The following is an 18,648-nucleotide window of genomic DNA, read 5'->3' as shown; positions in this document are numbered from 1 at the left end:
TGACGGGACGTGAACGTGACGTGTATGTTGTATGTGAATCGCACTTATAGCTTGTTGGGAAGGTATTTTTGCGCGCTATAATATAGTCCTTGACAGTGTTTTGTTTGGTTAAGTTGTTCGTGAGTTATAGTGTCGCAAATATGGAGCAAAATAAAGAGAAAATCCGACATATTTTACAGTACTACTATGACAAAGGCAAAAATGCATCTCAAGCTGCCAATAAAATTTGTGCAGTTTATTGACCCGATACAGTTTCCATTTCCACCGCACAACGATGGTTTCAACGTTTTCGTTCTGGTGTAGAGGTCGTCGAAGATGCGCCACACTCCGCCTCCGGAAGGCCTGTCGTCGAAAATTGCGACAAAATCGCTGAATTAGCCGAGAAGGCCGGCATAGTAGCAGCCGTATCATCGGCCAAGAGCTGGGGATAAGTCATCAAACCGTTATTAACCATTTGAAGAAGCTTGGATTCACAAAGAAGCTCGATGTATGGGTGCCACACACGTTGACGCAAAAAAACATCTTTGACCGTATCGACGCATGTGAATCGCTGCTGAATCGCAACAAAATCGACCCGTTTCTGAAGCGGATGGTGACTGGCGATGAAAAGTGGGTCACTTACGACAACGTGAAGCGCAAACGGTCGTGGTCGAAGCCCGCTGAAGCGGCTCAGACGGTGGCCAAGCCCAAGACGGGTCTATGGTACTAGGTGAGGTCGTTTCGTCACTAAGTTGGTTAGGGGAGCGGTATATGAAAACAGTACGGAAGAAAGCAGAAGGGGAATTATTTGCTTGTAGCGTGAAAGAGACAGACTGATCATGAGCGAGCTTCGGCACTAGCGTATTGTGTTTTGTTTACAAACAAAACACAGTAGACTTCCAAGATGGCTGAAGAGTGGTTTTAGCAAGTTGGCCCACCTTAGGATATACTTCTAGGCGCCTTGGCCAAGCCCTCAATAACGGCTAGGAAGGTTCTGCTGTGTGTTTGGTGGGATTGTCAAGGAATAATCGATTACTTTTTTTGACCTTAGCACCAGTACTGATTTTAAAAATAATGGGGTATAAATCTAACGAAACAAATAGAAAATTTTCACATTTTTCTGAAAATAGTGGTCAATTTGCCTCCGGTTTACGGAACCAAAGAATCGATCTTCGCTGAATCGATACCTTTTCCAATTTATTTATGTTTATTTATCTATATAAGTGTGGAATGGAATTAAACGGGATTATCGTCGGCGGAGTTCTATATAGATATTAGTGGTTGAATTTCTAATAATAATTTTTAATTAATTTATTTGATTAAATGATTTAATGACGGTTCAAGATGAATCCCCTTAAAAAATACATTTTTTCTGGGCTTTCAAGTTTTTTTTTCTGTGACATTCATTTTGAGAATCAAATGTTTGGATAGAAATATGAAAGGTTCATTCCATGTTTAATGAAAAGACAACACTGGTATAGGACAAGTAAATAAATTGGAAAAAAAGGCATTCGATTTTTCAAAGATCGATTCTTTGGTACCGATTTAATCAGTGAATTGATCCCTGCGCCGTAACTTTTGAAAAGGTCCTATGTAACATTTACATCAACTCGAGAAAAACGAAATTACGCGGTACCCGCGTAAAAAAAGACCAGTGCAATATCACATCTCTCCCTCAGCTCACATTTCTCACTCATTTCTCAGAGCATGTTACGATAATTAGTGCTTGTAACGGAGCTTAGCGTTTATGAAGGAAATTAGTGCCGCGCCTTATCACGATTCTTAAGTGGATTCTAGGTGTTGGGTAACGGGGAACTTACCGAGTGGTACACCGGGATAGGGTTTGTACGGGCAGCGATTCGTGAATGTTTTTCCCTGTCTACTTAGCTCTGGACGGTCCAACAGCAACAAAACACTACACTTTTTACTTCCGTTCCACGATGTGTATTTGAACAATTTTATAATGGGTATAACAAAAAAAACAATACAGAGAACGTGAACAATACAATTCTAACTGGAATATTTGGAACAGATAGAAAGCGCCACTAACTTGCGCTACATAATATTTCAGCCGTACAAGGATAGTCCCATTTGATATCTATCATTCGGTGACATGGTTTTTTACTTGAATTTTCCAATTAACACGATTTTTTTTACGGATTTTCAAATTTCCGTGGTTTTTCACGCGGATTTCCTAATTAACGCGTTTTTTTACGAGGTACGTATCCCCGGCGTAAAAAACCTGGGTGTACAACAATCCAAATATCTGCACTTCGTTCTAAACGTAAACAAAAATTCAAAATGAACGAGGTAGAAATTCGTGTTGTTTTGATTGCTTTCCCAGAAAACATTAAATCGCATAACAAGCGTATATATAACATCATATGCCCTAAAATTTGGTTGGTATATAATGCGCCTAACTGGCATATGCATGCAAAAGTGGAGGCCATATACATACATGGCAAATGCTTACCGAATTTGTTTGGATGAATATGCAACTTTGACCGGCTATAATAGCGATTATGTTGAATTGAAGTGCGATCTAATATGAATATATTCATGAATTGTCAAAGCACCAAATACGACTTTTGCCATACTCATATACAATTTATTACAGACATAGAAAAAAAAACAAATGGCGCAAAATATTTTCGTGGAATGATTATTATAGCCTCAATAATCGCCATTTTTATATATGAGTATTTATGTTTGTAGAAATAATAATTGTTTGATTGACTTGTGTTGGGCGTGGAATATGAATGTTTAAAATGGCATAGATTAATGTTTAGTGAAACTGCTCCGATGTGGGTTCGAACTCCGGTCGTCTGGATTATCATCCACCAGCTATCTCGCGCGGCTATCTGAAATTTAATTCAACAGCGGTTAAAACTTTCGAGTGCATCAGAATTTCATTGAAATTTCAATATAACGTAATATGTTCTTTATTAGGATCTAATATGATTTACTGTTTCATGATTTTCTTCAGAATGCAACACGATTTACTACAGTACTGAATCGATTTAAATTATACGCTTATACGACACACAAACTGCATCAGCGTAATCATGCGGATTAAATATATTTTACGACAATGTACATCATAAAATAGATGTTTATTATACCGAATTGCGACTTAATTTGATAATGGTATATAAAATCGAGTTTTTCCATTTTATGCGATTTCAAATATACACGACACATACTTTGATTGATATTATATGCGATTATGATTTATTTGGATTTCTTGTAAGACTTGGCATGTGCAAAATTATACGATTTAATGTTTGCTGGGTTGTTACTTTGGACCTATCGAGAGTCGGATTGAAGGATTGATACTTGAACGATTGTTTTCACAATGCATTCAATTATTGAAAACTAATAGTGTGCATCCATTAACTCGATGCGTTTACATTTGTTACATAGCACCTTTTCAAAAGATACGCGAGATTTAAGTTGTTATAATATATTTAATCTTATGTTTAAAAATTTACTGCTAGATTATGGCTTTTTATCATCTTGAATCAAATATGTAAATAAAGGAAAAAAAGTCCATCCCGTACAATCATCCAAAAACTCCCACCTGTTTATCGTTTCATCCCACCCCTGTAGCAATCGTGACGATAAACCACTATCCGAAACACATGCGACGCTGCATTGGCCACCCACCTTGCACTCGATGAAACCTTCGCAAAACGACAAGCTGTTTTGTGTGCGGCCATCTTTGCTTTGGACAGGCTCTCAAAAAGATTCCACTCCGCAGTGAAAAGTACGGATGAGTGCGTGCGTGCGTGTGATTTTCCAACAAACAGTTTTATTTCGTCAGTGAAAATTCGAGTGAGTGTGGACTCTATTCGCAATTTGCCGTTTTTACCTCCGTCGGGGACAATTAAATAATCACAACGGGACTGGTTTCTGTTTGCGAGTGCGGTGTCTTTTTTTTCTGTGGAAAAGATTCGGATTCTCCGGAAGTGGCGAAACTAGTTTGCTCCCATTCGCTTCTCCGGCCAGGTAAAGTGTTGTGTTGGAAAGTTTCGTAAAAGGTAATACTGCTTGCTCGTGCGATATTTTCCGTTCTGCCAAAGATGTGTTAATAATCGAAAAATAATAATTGTTTTGACTAGGCCAAGAGTCAGTTCATTGGAAAGTGTTTTTTTTGCTCCAGAGTATTGTTAGCTCTCGTCTTTCGTTTGTACACCGTAACCGTTTTATGGTTGTATAGTGTTTGTGTAACATTTTACCTTCAGACGGTTTCATGACCTGAAAATAAGCGACCAGCAACTCTGATGGTCGAGCTTAATTTCGGAGTGCATGCATTTACGTTCAGTCCCATGTTGAATTCGATTCATCGGGATCTTTGTGTGTTGTTTATTAATTCAGTTCCATCACCGCTGGCCTTCCTGCCCGTAGTTGGTGAACTCGTCGAATCGACCCGAGGCCAACCACAGACGTGAAAACAAAGGAAATATAGAACAGCGCGTATATGAGGAAAAGAAGTCGCAAAAGACGAAAAAAGCAATGCTGAATGTGGTGTAAGTTTGGCTGGTTCGTGCGTAGCAAAGGAAGAATAAAAGCAAACTCTTAACAGTCACAAACATGATGATTTTGATGTTGTAAGAGTTTGATGAATCGGCCGGCAGAACAGTGAAGAGTAAAGTAGGGAGGAGCACTGCTGGACGGGGCCAGAATTCGGTGTATAATGGAAGCGCGTGTGTGAACCAGGCGGAGGACAAGATCATTGATTAGGAATAGGTGCGGAAGTATTGGAACAACAGTCTATTTACCGGTCTGGGTGAGTAATAATTAAAAGCTGTTTTTTTCAACTTATTTCCTTTCGTATTTGGATTGGTATGATTGAAATGAACATTTTCCATCTGGATTGGATATTCTGAGTGCTAACGGTGGCCCGGTTCATTTGTAAATTGCTTAAACATTTTAAACTTGCTCCTCGACTTCGCTGTTTCCAATTTCATCTTCACTTGTTACTGCTGTTTGTCTATTCTGTTAACGTTATTTGTATTCGATCTTCGCTTGAAATCTAGGAAACAAGGAATTCCTTATTTTTGAATGACAATTGTGTCTGACTATGATTTTGATACTATGATAATGAGAGTTTGTTATGGGAGTTATCAGATGATTCTAAAGAGTTGGGGCAATCAACTCTAACGGTGGGTTTAGACTAGTGATATATTCATGCAAAGAAATATGATGAGATTTATAGAAATCGCATCAACCGTTTACGCTCTAGGGTGAACTTCTATAATGAATATATTCATATATTCATAGAATTTATTCACCTGAAGTAGAACTGCGTCCAACTTTAGTGATTTCTCACCAGTGAGAAATTCACAAGCGTTTACATATGCTGAATTTATTCAAGTTACATATACGTCGAATAATTGTATCATATTCATTCTCACCCGTTTACACAGGTTTACACATATTTTCACGTGAATAAATCCATCTATAGCTATGGGTCTCCCTAATGTAAACCCGCCATAACGCTACTCCTTACAGGGCTTGCGACCGGCAATAGAGTTTTTCAATGATTTCATGTTTCCAATCGTCAACCGAGGCTCTCTAAATATTGAGGAAAAGCTTTGCAAAATCTGTTTCCCTACCCGTCTTTACTTCCATGTTGAACATCAGCTGAACGTGATGGGTGAAAAAGTTCACATTACTCACAAATGTGAGTTCAAGTATATCTCGAACCCGATGTAGAATTATTGCTCCAATGCCGTTTTTGGAGGCGCCACCAGAAACAATGATCTCATTTTTCTGGAGTATAGTGGATGAGGAGCAGATTTAACAGAACCGTCATACCTTTAAAGGTTATCAAGAGGATGGTTTAGTTTGTGTAAATATCGTAGAAATTTCCCGTAGAAGTTTACTGCGCTCAGGATCGATCGCAGAGTTTGTACTCTGTTGGAGCTGGCATCTGAAAGATTGCTGAATTCTCCCTAGATCCTGTAGGATTCCATATGTATCAATTACAGTGGTAGACATTCGTTTAGCCGCACCCTATTTTTCCTCAATATTTTTAAAAATAACTCAATTCTTTGTACATTTTTGCTCATAAAAGACGTTTATTGTTTATTTTCATCGAATTCATTCTAAAAAAAAGTATAAATTCACTTTTTGTTTTCTAAGTAATTCAAATATGTGGGATCAGGGTGGACACTCGTTTAGCCGCATTCTAAAATTTCAATAAAAGAAAATTTGTGCGACAAATTTCGAGTCCAATCGGTAGCTAATATTTAGTTTGTCCACCTCCATTTCGGATCACTTTGAAAACTCGATTTGGCATCGAGTCAGACAGCTTTTAAAGTGTTGCCATATTAATTATAGCCCAACATTCCTGAATTACTGCCTTGAGACTGGAAATGTTGTCAAATTGTCATCCGTTTGCATAGACCATCTCGGCCGAGATTCTCCATAGGTTCTCTATGGGATTGCAATCGACTGCCAGCAGGTCATTCAAGAAGCGGAATGTCCTTCTCGGCAAACGGCAAATGTGTCCGAGGTGTTCATTCTCGTTCTGGTTGAATCGGCATTTCTCCAGGCGTGAATGGAAACCGTAGTCACTAAGCCACTAGTTAGAACTGCATAGTGTTTCTCTTAATTTTAACTGTGGATCATAATGCCGTCTAGGAAAGCATCAATTCCATCCAAATCAACCATTATTTTCGCCATCAGCTGCTGGAATGCGCCAAGTGCAGATTTCACTTCAACTGTCAATTTGTTGAATCGGCCTCGATGGATGTTGATTACCAGGAGTTTCTTCGACTCGACATCTATTTCTACTCGCGGGTACGCCTCGGGGAGATCAAATATGCTGTGGAGACACCTATGCCGGCGAGTTGAGTGGTTTGCTTCTATCGCCGCTTTGGTTTCGGTTGAGTAATCGGCACAGCTGCTTCCCGTCAGTTTTCATAGACCAGATCAAATTAGGGTGTGTTTAGGTTTAGGTAAATAAGGTATGATCAGGTATGCTAATGTTTCCAAACATATAAATGAAATTGTCTGTTTCATAATTTACAGTAGTTTTGAAGGGTATTTTTACGGATCAACATGTTCTAAACGTTTATAAAGTCCACCTTCTATTAACGTCAATGCACCCCTCATTTGAGCTATCTTTCAATCAACCATCAGATGATTATTTGGTTCGTATTCACATCTTTTCTGGAATACAACATTTAAAAAGTATTGTAAGTGTTCGGGAATAGGATCAAAACGCCGATTCTTTTTTCAGCGTAGTGCTCAAAGCTAGAATTTCAATATTTATTAATACAGTATTTAGGAAGGTTATCATATAGCATTAGCATTAGCATTGAGCAAGTTGCACAATATCGTAGGTGGTACGAATTCAGAACTGTTCAGTTAAAAGCTAGCCTCCATCCGTTGCTGATGATTAGTATTATCTCTTAGATGAAGGTGTGCTTTCTCCAACAGTTAAGAATTGTCCTGGCCACCTCCTTGCAACTGCTAAGGAAAGGGAAGAAATGTTAGTTCAATATTTACTTAAGAGAGATGCAGAGAACTCTACGACCTCTCATAAATATCTCGGGAATTTAGGATGTGTGTTAGTGGAGAAGGTAAGCCATAGGATACACTCAGCCGGTGTTACTGGCGCAATTAGTTATTACTAATAATTTTAATGGTAATTATATTACTATTACTATTACTATTCATATTCCTATTATTATTACAATGACTATTACTATTACTAATACTATTACTATTACTATTAATATTCCTATTACTATTACTATTACTCTATATTTAGGAAGGTCATCATATAAACTCACAAATTCGGTACGCCTTTCAATTTTCTTTTCCTTGAACGAATATTCTCGGTTCCTTTTCTAATGCCCTAATAATGATTTCGATCAATCGAATATAGAAATTCATAACTATATAAAACATCTTTATAAGTTCAAATGAATAATGTTCTATCACATTTATTCTTTTAGGCGTGAGTGAGTTCCTGGGATTGCTATGGACACATAGTTTAATTCTTTAGGAGATTACACATAATAATAATAATAATGAGTTTATACCTACGACCACTACAGTATAGTTTCAACTCAAAATGCAACTCACTTTAGAATAGTTTCCAGTTCTTTACAATACAATCCGAATTTTGATAACAATTATTATTTTATATTGAAGTACAAAAAATCTTCCTTTCCACTCAACTGACCTGCATTGGCCTCATATCATTTTTGTGGTATCTGTGTCTGTTCCCTTATCTAGCTCCTGCGTCAGAGATAACGGCAAGGTTGCTAAATGTGGGGCTGAATCATCAACAGTAAGCATAATATTTGCATACCATTTGTATCAGATTTATATATCTAAATCATGTAATTAATGCTAAGCCCCCTTTTGTACAACTTCTACGTAAGCGACATTGACAATTGCCTTACACAAAATTGCAGCATAAGACAACTTGCAGATGATGGAGTGGTGTCTGTCGTAGGATCAAACGAATCCGACCTGCAAGAACCACAAGATACGTTGAACAATTTTTCAACCTGGGCCATTGGGCTAGGGATCGAATTCTCCACGGAGAAAACAGAGATGGTGGTTTTTTCTAGGAAGCATAAGCCAGCAAAACCAAAGCTTCAACTTTTGGGTAAACCGATCACTCATGCTATGTCATTCAAGTATCTTGGGGTCTGGTTCGACTCCAAATGTACTTGGGGGGCCCATATATCTATCTGAGTAAAAAATGTCAACTTTCTCCGTACAATTACCGGCACCTGGTAGGGAGCCCATCCCGAAAATCTTATAATGTTGTATCGAACAACTATTCTCTCAGTGATGGAGTATGGCAGTTTCTGTTTTCAATCAGCTGCCAAAACACACCTCATTAAACTCGAGCGAATTCAGTATCTTTGTCTCCGTGTTGCGTTGGGATGTATGCCCTCAACGCATACCATGAGTCTCGAGGTTTTGGCAGGCGTACTCCCACTAAAAGATCGCTTCAAATTATTATCTCTTCGGTTCTTCATCCGGTGTAAGGTTATGAACCCATTGGTGATCGGAAATTTTGAGCAGCTGATCGAGCTAAATTTTCACTCCGGATTCATGAGTTCATATCATGAATTCATCTCCATGCAGGTTGATCCTTCTTCGTATATTCCCAACCGTGTTTGTTTTTTTCCTGACTACATCAATTCCTCTGTGCATTTTGATCTGTCCATGAAACAGGATATCCATGGATATTCATATTATCAACGATCTTCGATTCAAAGTATGGGGGTATCAATTGTGATAATATGTACTTTACTGATGGGTCCTCTATGAATGAGTCCACAGGATTTGGAGTGTTCAACGAAATTTTTAGCACCTCTCACAGTCTTCAGAATCCTTGCTCAGTGTATATTGCTGAATTGGCAGCGATATACTGGGCGCTGGACAGCGTCGCCTCACGACCTGTTGAACACTATTACATTGTAACGCTAGTCTTAGCTCTGTCGAAGCTATCCGTTCAGTGAGGCCGGAAAAGCACTCGCCGTACTTCCTTGAGAGAATACGAGAAATTTTGAGTGCTTTATCCAGACGCTGTTATGTCATTACCTTTGTCTTGGTCCCTTCACATTGCTCAATTCCGGGTAATGAGAGGGCTGACTCATTAGCAAAGGTAGGTCCAATTGAAGGCGACATTTACCAGCGTCAAATCGCCTTCAATGAATTTTTTTCTTTAGTCCGTAAAAATACCATCGCTAACTGGCAACGCAAATGGAACGAAGATGAATTGGGCCGGTGGTTTCACTCGTTTATCCCTAAGGTTAGCCTCAAACCGTGGTTCAAAAGTCTGGACTTGAGTCGGGACTTTATTCGCACCTTCTCCCGACTCATGTCCAATCACTGTTCGTTAGATGCGCTTCTCTTTCGTTTCAATCTTGCCAGCAACAATCTCTGCGTCTGTGGTCAAGGTTATCACGACATCGAGCATGTTGTTTGGTCGTGCGAGGTGTATCTTGTCGCCAGATCGAATTTAGAAAACTCCCTTAGGGCCCGAGGAAGACAGCCCAATGTGCCGGTGAGAGTGTTGGCTCGGTTAGACCTTGATTACATGACCCAAATATATGTTTTCCTTAAAGCTATCGATCTTCGTGTGTGATTGTACCTATGTCCTTATACCCTCCTTTTCATCCATTGCGAGCGATTGGCCCCCTTGGTATAAACAGTAAAATAAGTTGAAATGTAAATATACAATATATATACGAATAGATTTAAGAATCGAGTGTGATCATCAACATTGTAACAATTCCCTTATTTCCCATCCCTTTCCTGAAAGATGTCACCCTCTAAACTCGTGTAAACCGCGAGTAATCGGTTTTCCTATGTTTTTGAGATGCTTTAAACTTTGTAATTCATTCACCTCTAAAGGGTAAAACCCAGGTTTGGAGATGCTGAATTTAAACAACGGAAGAACCAGGAGTAGTCAAATGAAATCCTTTAAAAAAATTAATATTCACGATTAGTGGTTTTCCTCATATTACTCTTTCTCATATTTACGTCTTTCCATACTTTCTTTCTATCTTTTCCATCTTCTATTTTCCTTCAGAAATAAAGTCCGAAACAAGGTTTTTATATGAAACTATCGAGAGAAACTTCTTTTTGCATCCACACGCGTAGGGATAATATATAAATGCTTCCACTAATAGGCGCAACGCGAAATAATTATTCGCTATGACGAATGTCGCAATAAGACAGCCATCTATCTGTCAGATTAGCAAATGCGAATATAGTATTATTTTATTATTTCCTTCCACCTGTCGAATTTTACCAAAATAGTTTTACGTTAGGTGTACATACGGTTCAACAATAAAAGAAGATGACATAAATAATCCAAGTTGAGCCGTACTTTTTGAGATAAAGAGGTGGTCCAAATCACCCCGTGTTACTCATCGGAGTGTTCATACACATAAACCCTTTTTTTTCAATTTTATCCCCACACTAGCTGACCCGGCAAACTTCGTCCCGCCCAAAATTTATTTTTTGGTATCAATACTTCCAAACATTCACGTTTTCTGACTTACGATCATGGGTCCAATCCAATGTCATGAAAAAAGGTAATGAAGATGGTCGAGTTTCGAGCGACATAGCATGCGCTGCCATAACTATTTCGCAAATAGTGACGTCAGTCGTTGTGTTTATTTTTGATTGCCCACCGCATCCATGTAAAAATGCTATTTTCAGGAAGAAATTTATCAATTAGAAACATACATTTTTGTAGAGCTCCTGCTGAATATGAGGCTAATGTGATAGCGTAGAAGGAATATTTGTGAAATCCCGTCGAAAAAGACGGATATAAGTGATATTTACATGTGCCATTTTCACTCCCCCACGTTCATAGAAACAAGCGAAGTTTCATCATTTTACCGTTATGAAGTTGATGTTTCGAAGGCTCTCAGTGTCGGTGTGTATGTTGTGAGATATTAATCGCCAATTAATCAAAATTTCACCGAAAATGTTACTGCTATCGATAACTAAGCATACGACTGCTCTCTGGACCTTTTTACCACATGAATAATCGGAATATATAATTGATATAATTGTCATCTGTTAAAAAAAAACAACCAGTTGAATGATTTCATGAGAATTTTAGCTCAAATTATCATGCAACCGTGAGTACTTTCAACATTGTTTTGTTTCTTCCATATACATTCCATGTTGAATGCAAATAATTACGACACAATATTTTGCTTGACAATACAGATACACTTCGCCTACTGCTCCACCTCTATATGTATCTCACTGGGTCCAATCATAAAACTGTTCATTGATTCATCTTGAAAAGGGTCACCCTTAACAATTTACTTTTAATATGAATTTCCTAGGACTTCTACCAAAACTCGTCATTATAATATCAGATTATTTTCACAATTCTCGTTCAAGATATTTCAATCACTTGCAAATAACATGTTTCTCCGTTATATTGAATAAATGTTTGATACAGAAAATATGGTAGAATGAAGATAACCCTAAATCGGATAATTCCTTCTTCGTGTTTTGCTCTTATCAACACATTCGACGATCCATTTTTATTTATATAGATAGAAGAAGCTATAGGAGCGTATTTTATCACATTAAAATCCATTTCAAATTTCGAACAAAAATCAATTTCGTTGGCGCAAACATCAAATGGACTAATAACGCTTGTCACTATGTAATTAAAGAACATATGGGAATTGAATTTTCCGAATTTTCCCATTTCCCTTCAGAGTTTTCCGAAAATTTTCAATTATCATGTTTGGTTGAAATATGTGTAATATTTTTATGGGACCCTCTCTCAATTTCAGAGGAGGGAGCGGTGTCATACCATCATAGAAACATTACTCGTATCCAAATTTGGGTTCGTTTGTTTGATTAACTTTCGAGTTATGCTGAAATTTGTGTTTCATTGGCAGCCCCTCCTTAGAAAGGGGAAGGAGTGTCTATCTAACATAGAAACATTTATTGCACCCTAATAGTTCCACATGCCCAATTTGGGTTCGTTTGCTTGATTAATTCTCGAGTTATTAAGGAATTTGTGTTTCATTTGTATGGTTACGGTTACGTCTCAGGATGTTCAATGAAGCCATCTTGTCCATCGCCGATTCGATAAATTCCATGGTTGCAGTTCCAGACGCCGCCAATGTACCAAACATCAACTGACTAGTGCCGCCGTGTTTTACTGTGGGAACCAAATACTGAATCTGGAGCACCGATCCTGGTTTCCTTCACACCATCTGTCCTCTATCCGATTCAAAGAGATAGGTTTTCATCTCATTCGTATGAAGGACCTTGTTCCAAAACTCCTTAGGTCTGTTAACATACGCCTCAGCAAACTGTAGTCGTTTTTTCATATTCATTTTCGAGATGAAATACTTTTCACGGCCAACACGACCTCTCAGATTATTCCTGTATGCTACTCTCCGGACAGTGTCTGTGCTGACAGGTCTTCCAATGATGTCGGCTACTTCGGTATTCAATTTAAGAATGTTTTTTATGGTTCTTTCGTTTTACCCGTTAAACATCAGAAGATAGGATACGTTTGTGTCTTCTACTCGGGAGATTTTCCATGGTTCCATAGTATTTCCACTTGTTTATGATTTTCTTTGCTGTATAGTGGGTTCTTCCGAGTATAGCTGCTATTTCCTGCAATGTCTTTCCACGACAATTCATACTTATTATCATTGTACGCGTAACAATATCTGTATCTTTCCTTAAACTTGCCGTTTTGATAAAAACTTTTTCAAACATCAATAAAAAACAAAAACCAACAATGCCAACATAGTGGTTAAGTGTTGACACCAATCATTGACGAAAAAAAGTACGCTGATTTGCAAAAATCTTACTTACAAGCTTAATTTGCTCGGAGAAATTTAAGGTGTACACTCAATTTTGCGATGCCTTGAATAGAGATTGTTTCCAATTTTTAGGAATAAACAATTAATATGCATCAAAACAATCAATGTATTCACAACATTTTATACCAACTATATGGAAAGTATCGTCAAGTAGCTTTTGTACACTCAATTTTGCGATTGACTGTATACATGTTCGGGCAACAGGTAATGAACTATGTTGCACTATCCGTTTTTGCTTAATTTGTGTGTATTTAAACAAGCGATCGAGTGTAAATATAATTGTTTCTCTACCTCAGCTGACTTCTTCAGAACATTCTTAGTTTAATCAAAACGTCTGGGTAGATTATTTTTAAACAATAGAGTGAGATGCAGATATAAAGTTAACATCTTCAATACTAATTAATTTTTGGAGACACACGTCAGGCAGACTTATCACGTTCTATTCCATTATTGTTTGCAATCATTAATAAAAAGTACTGTTTCTAAACGACTTTCTTTTTAATCATCGCAGCTAACCAGTAACCGGGAGCCTTCCAATCAGGGTCCAGGATCGATCCTACCACAAACGTGTGTGGTACTTTTCGCCATAAAGCCAACCTCCCAGCAACCGCATCATGTGGAATGGCAGTCAGGGGTCGGGCGGGGGCAATGGCTCAGCCGGTGGTGGAGGGCAATCCACAAACAACAACAAAACACTCGGAATGACCTCTGCGATTAGTTTGGCAGAACCAAAGCCAGAGGACCTGATCAAGACGAAAGAGCTGGGAAAGGCACTCGAGCCGTACAATGTATTCGAGGAGGAACTGGAACTGAATCACCGAATGGAGATTCTGGCCAAACTAAATACCCTCGTGAAGCAATGGGTACGGGATGTGTCCATTTCGAAACACATGCCGGAGGAATTGGCGGAGAAACTCGGCGGTAAGATTTATACATTCGGATCGTATCGGTTGGGAGTGCACCATAAGGGGGCTGATATTGATGCTCTCTGTGTCGCTCCTCGGAACATCGAGCGAGCTGACTACTTCGGGTCGTTCTTTGAGCTGCTCAAAAAGCAGCCGGAGGTGACGGAATGTAGAGCTGTCGAGGAGGCATTCGTGCCGGTCATAAAGATGAATTTTGACGGGATCGAAATTGATTTGCTATTTGCGCGGCTGGCACTGAAAGAGATTCCGGATAATTTCGATCTGCGCGATGATGCACTGTTGAAGAATCTTGATCCGAAGTCAGTTCGGAGCCTGAATGGATGCCGTGTAACGGACGAAATACTACGTCTCGTGCCGAATATCGAAAATTTCCGCCTGGCGCTACGTGCAATCAAATTGTGGGCAAAGAGTGAGTTTAGTGACGGGACTTAATGAAATAAACCATTAAATATTGATTATTGTTTTCTTTTACAGAACACGGAATTTATTCAAACTCACTGGGTTACTTTGGTGGTGTATCCTGGGCCATGTTGGTAGCTCGCACCTGCCAGCTGTATCCTAATGCGACTGCAGCCACTGTGGTGCATAAGTTTTTCCTGGTGTTCTCGCGTTGGAAGTGGCCCCAGCCGGTTTTGTTGAAGCAACCGGAAACACCCAATCTTGGATTCCAGGTTTGGGATCCCAGAGTGAACGTACAGGATCGGTTCCATCAGATGCCGATCATCACTCCAGCATATCCACAACAGAATTCCACATTCAACGTGTCCGCTTCGACGCGTAAGGTTATGCTGAACGAGTTCAATCGGGGAATGCAAATCACGGACGAAATTATGATGGGCAAAGCTAGTTGGGATAAGCTGTTCGAAGCTCCCAGCTTTTTCTTCAAATATCGTCATTTTATCGTTCTTCTGGTCAGCTCGAATAACGCGGACGACCAGCTGGAGTGGTGCGGACTTGTTGAGTCAAAGATTCGCTATTTGATTCTGAACCTCGAGCGAAATCAGCACATCATTTTGGCTCACGTCAATCCCAAGTGCTTTGAGCAGCACGAGCAGAACCAATCCGAACGACAGAAGGAAAACGATGGTGGGAAAACATCGAACTTCTGCTCGTTGTGGTTTATTGGGCTGGAATTCGAGCGCACAGAGAACTTAAATGTGGATTTGACGGAAAGCATACAAAGTTTCACAGATTCTGTGCACAAACACGCGGTAAGTTAGTATGTGACAGATGAGAGTATGTACTAATTTTTAGTGACTATGGGTTCATTCCAGGTGCACATCAAACTACTCAAGGATGGGATGAAAATTGAAGCTCGACACGTGAGAAGGAAGCAGCTCAGCCAGTATCTCGATCCAAATTTGCTGAAACGCGAGCGAAAGAATTCCGATACTGGGGTAGTGCTAACATCGACAGCGGCAGCCACGAATGCCAGCGCTGGTGCCGCCATTCTCAAAAAACGACAATCCTCGGAGAATCTGACGGCGGCTTCCAACAAGAAACGAAGAAACGATTCCGTGAGTGATCCGTACCCCACCGCACAAGGGGCGAAGTGAAGAATCCTTCTTGTAGTTGTGTATTCCTTACTCCTCGTCTTGATTTTTTTTTCTATTTTCGTAACTGACAATACTTTAGTTTCTCTTGATGCAATACTTTCGAACCAGTTCCGGTGAGGTTGTGGTTCTTCCTAAACATGCACCGAACAATTTCCCCATCGAAAGCTCAATCCACGGCAAAATTTACATCCCCCTTTTTGTGTTTATTCACAAAATCTGTGTGGTTCTTCTCTTTTTCGTACCACCGATTTTTTCATTTCAGTTTGACCACTCATCATCGAATTCGTCCTCACAGTCGTCGCAGTCTTCAGCAACAAACAACGCCAGTAAAGGTACCACCACGAACAAAAGCAACAGCAACAGTGCTAACAACGCTTCTGCTCCTGCCGCTGCCGAACAAAACTGTGACAACCACAACGACAGCAGCAGCCACAATAACAATAACATTTCGACGTTAGCGTTGGACGATTCCTCGTCCGAAATGACAACCACCAACGGCGACAACAACGTGGAGCAGGAACAGCAGCAGCAGGAACAACCGGTGGCGCAATCGCAACCGCAACCGCCTGCAGTTCAGGTTGCTCAAACTCAACAGCAGCAGCAACAGCAGACGGCTACCGAGGTGGTTTGCTCATGACAACCGAATCCGTTCCGAAAGGTGAATAATTGTCACCCGTCGTTTCCACTACACAGTAACGGCAGCAGCAGCAACAACAACAGTAATGCCAACCACAATCACAGCATCTACTATCAGCAGCGCAGCGGCAATTTTGCCGCTAATGGTACCAATAGTAACGGAGCTAGCAGTAAGAAGATGATTATGGATTCCAGCAATGGCACCAGTGCCAACGCGAATGGTGGCGGAAACTATGCGAGTGCAAACCGAATGCAGTTAGCTGAAGTTAAATGTAAGTTGATTTTGTTTTGTTCTACTATTGAGACTGGAGTTCTAGTCCAATCAGTGTTCTTCCATGATCTGAAGCAATTATGAATACCATTTGAAAATTGTATCTCGATCGTCGTAATCAATACGACTAAAACATCAGTATGAAAAATCTCGCTCTCTGGAAAAACTGAGACTGAGACATTTAATTCAACGGTCTACATGTTTGATTTGAAACCAGCTAACTTCCATTTCACATTTCCCTCTGAACTTACTGCATATTTCAAGTGTATGTATTGTTTGGACCGCAAATTTGCTTGGTTGAAGTTGATGAACTTCAGGCACTCAGTCTTGATTTTGACATGCACGCCAAATGCATACTGTTGAAACCATCGACGTTCTCGCAGCTAAGACTACTCGATATTTTGTACTTTTGAGTACATGTACTATTATAGATTCTAAATTCTGAAATGTGAAACAATGGAATACCGACCCGAAAGGCTTACACTAAAGGAGCCTTCGTAGCCACTTGGTTACGCGTTCGCTTACTAAGCGATCGGTCGTGAGTTCAGGCCCTCAATTGACCATCTTTGTGTTGTTATAGAATAACTACGTCCACGCAACCATCATCAGCGATAGAAATTGATCCACGGTGGAACAAAGATCGATTCATCCATACAACTGCTCTGCTCTGCAAGAAACATCGGGCTTCTGTTCTATAAATAACCAAACAATGATCAATATCAACTGTCTCCGCTGTCCGGTCTGCTGAACAATGGAAGAGCAGAAAATGTAATGGAAAAGAAAACCTAACGCCTGAATGGCTACTACTCCTGTGTAATTTACAATTTATAGAAACATGAACATATGTACATGTACACGATTAAAAACCCGACTCTGTTTACAGCCAATATGCTAATGAGCCTAATAAATAAATAAATGGGATAAAAAAAAGGAGCCTAATAATTTTTTTCAAAATCCTGCCTAATTATCAAACGGTACGTGATGGTTATGGCTTCCAGTCACGTTTGTCTGCTCTGATAGTTATATTATAATATTGTGATCGTTAGGAGATCCTTAAGTGATCTTGGATCAATAATTGGAAAACTGATCTCTTCCTCTACGATTTCCGATTTTTTCGATCAATTCTTTGTACGAGGTATGGCTATTAAATAACGAGACTGGTTACGGAAAGGGGTTATATTTTAAAAATTACGGTACAACGATATGCTCCCCTTCAATATACTCCCCTTGGCTCCACACACACCTTTCCATACGTTTTTTTGCCATTGTTCGAAGCAGTGCTGAAACTCTCCTTTTGTGATGGCGTTCAAAAGCCGCGTCGGTTTTTCCTTCGCCTCTTCTACGAACTGAAATCGGGAACCTTTCAACACGGATTTGATCTTGGGGAATAGAAAAAAAAAGTCGCATGGGGTTAGATCTGGCGAGTACGGGGCATGTTCGAGCACTGGAATGTCCTTATCGGCTAAAAAAAGACGGGTGGGTAATGTCGGGGACATAACCGGAGAGACGTAGGACTACACCAACGGGTGTCCATTATTCGAATACCATGAAGCACAGATCCCAGAATGACTGCATATATAAAACTATCTTTGACCAGCTTTTCATGCACAAAATTACAAAAAAAAAATAATTCAAAGGATGGAATAAAACCTCAGCAAAATTTCGATTTTTTTTTATATTTCCACCTAAACAATCAAACGCGGTGCAAATGTTGTAGGGGTTATTGCTCAGCCGGAACACACTCGAACACACACTCGACGACAAGCATATCGTAATAGGTATTTACCGTCTGGTGTCGTGAAATACCAATACGTCAAAATTGCTCAAAATAATCTCTTCGCAAATGTTACTGACTATCACAGATCAAATGAACTTGTTATTGCGCTTTTGTGTATGTGACAGGCGGTACATTGTGTCCT

The 18,648-nt window shown here is 39.6% G+C and overlaps 1 protein-coding gene across 6 annotated transcripts in view; it reads left to right on the top strand.

Moving 5' to 3' along the window:
- Window positions 1-3,674: 3,674 nt before the first annotated feature.
- The window catches only part of LOC129780578 (poly(A) polymerase type 3), a 31,798-nt gene continuing 16,824 nt past the window's right edge, over window positions 3,675-18,648 (top strand). The window contains exons 1-6 of one of the 6 annotated variants that reach the window (XM_055788994.1): window positions 3,675-3,813; window positions 4,357-4,768; window positions 13,852-14,675; window positions 14,741-15,477; window positions 15,541-15,783; window positions 16,085-16,730. In XM_055788994.1, the coding sequence (XP_055644969.1) occupies window positions 13,955-14,675; window positions 14,741-15,477; window positions 15,541-15,783; window positions 16,085-16,459 (2,076 nt within the window). In that variant the 5' untranslated portion in view covers window positions 3,675-3,813; window positions 4,357-4,768; window positions 13,852-13,954 and the 3' untranslated portion in view covers window positions 16,460-16,730. Of the gene's footprint in view, window positions 4,020-4,356; window positions 4,769-13,851; window positions 14,676-14,740; window positions 15,478-15,540; window positions 15,784-16,084; window positions 16,731-18,648 lie in introns of all 6 variants that reach the window. The other 5 variants (XM_055788995.1, XM_055788993.1, XM_055788990.1 and 2 more) reach the window with 5 other exon arrangements.

This window comes from Toxorhynchites rutilus, chromosome 3, assembly GCF_029784135.1.
Source record: "Toxorhynchites rutilus septentrionalis strain SRP chromosome 3, ASM2978413v1, whole genome shotgun sequence".
Taxonomy (NCBI): domain Eukaryota; kingdom Metazoa; phylum Arthropoda; class Insecta; order Diptera; family Culicidae; genus Toxorhynchites; species Toxorhynchites rutilus.
This window is presented reverse-complemented; position numbering and strand designations above follow the sequence as displayed.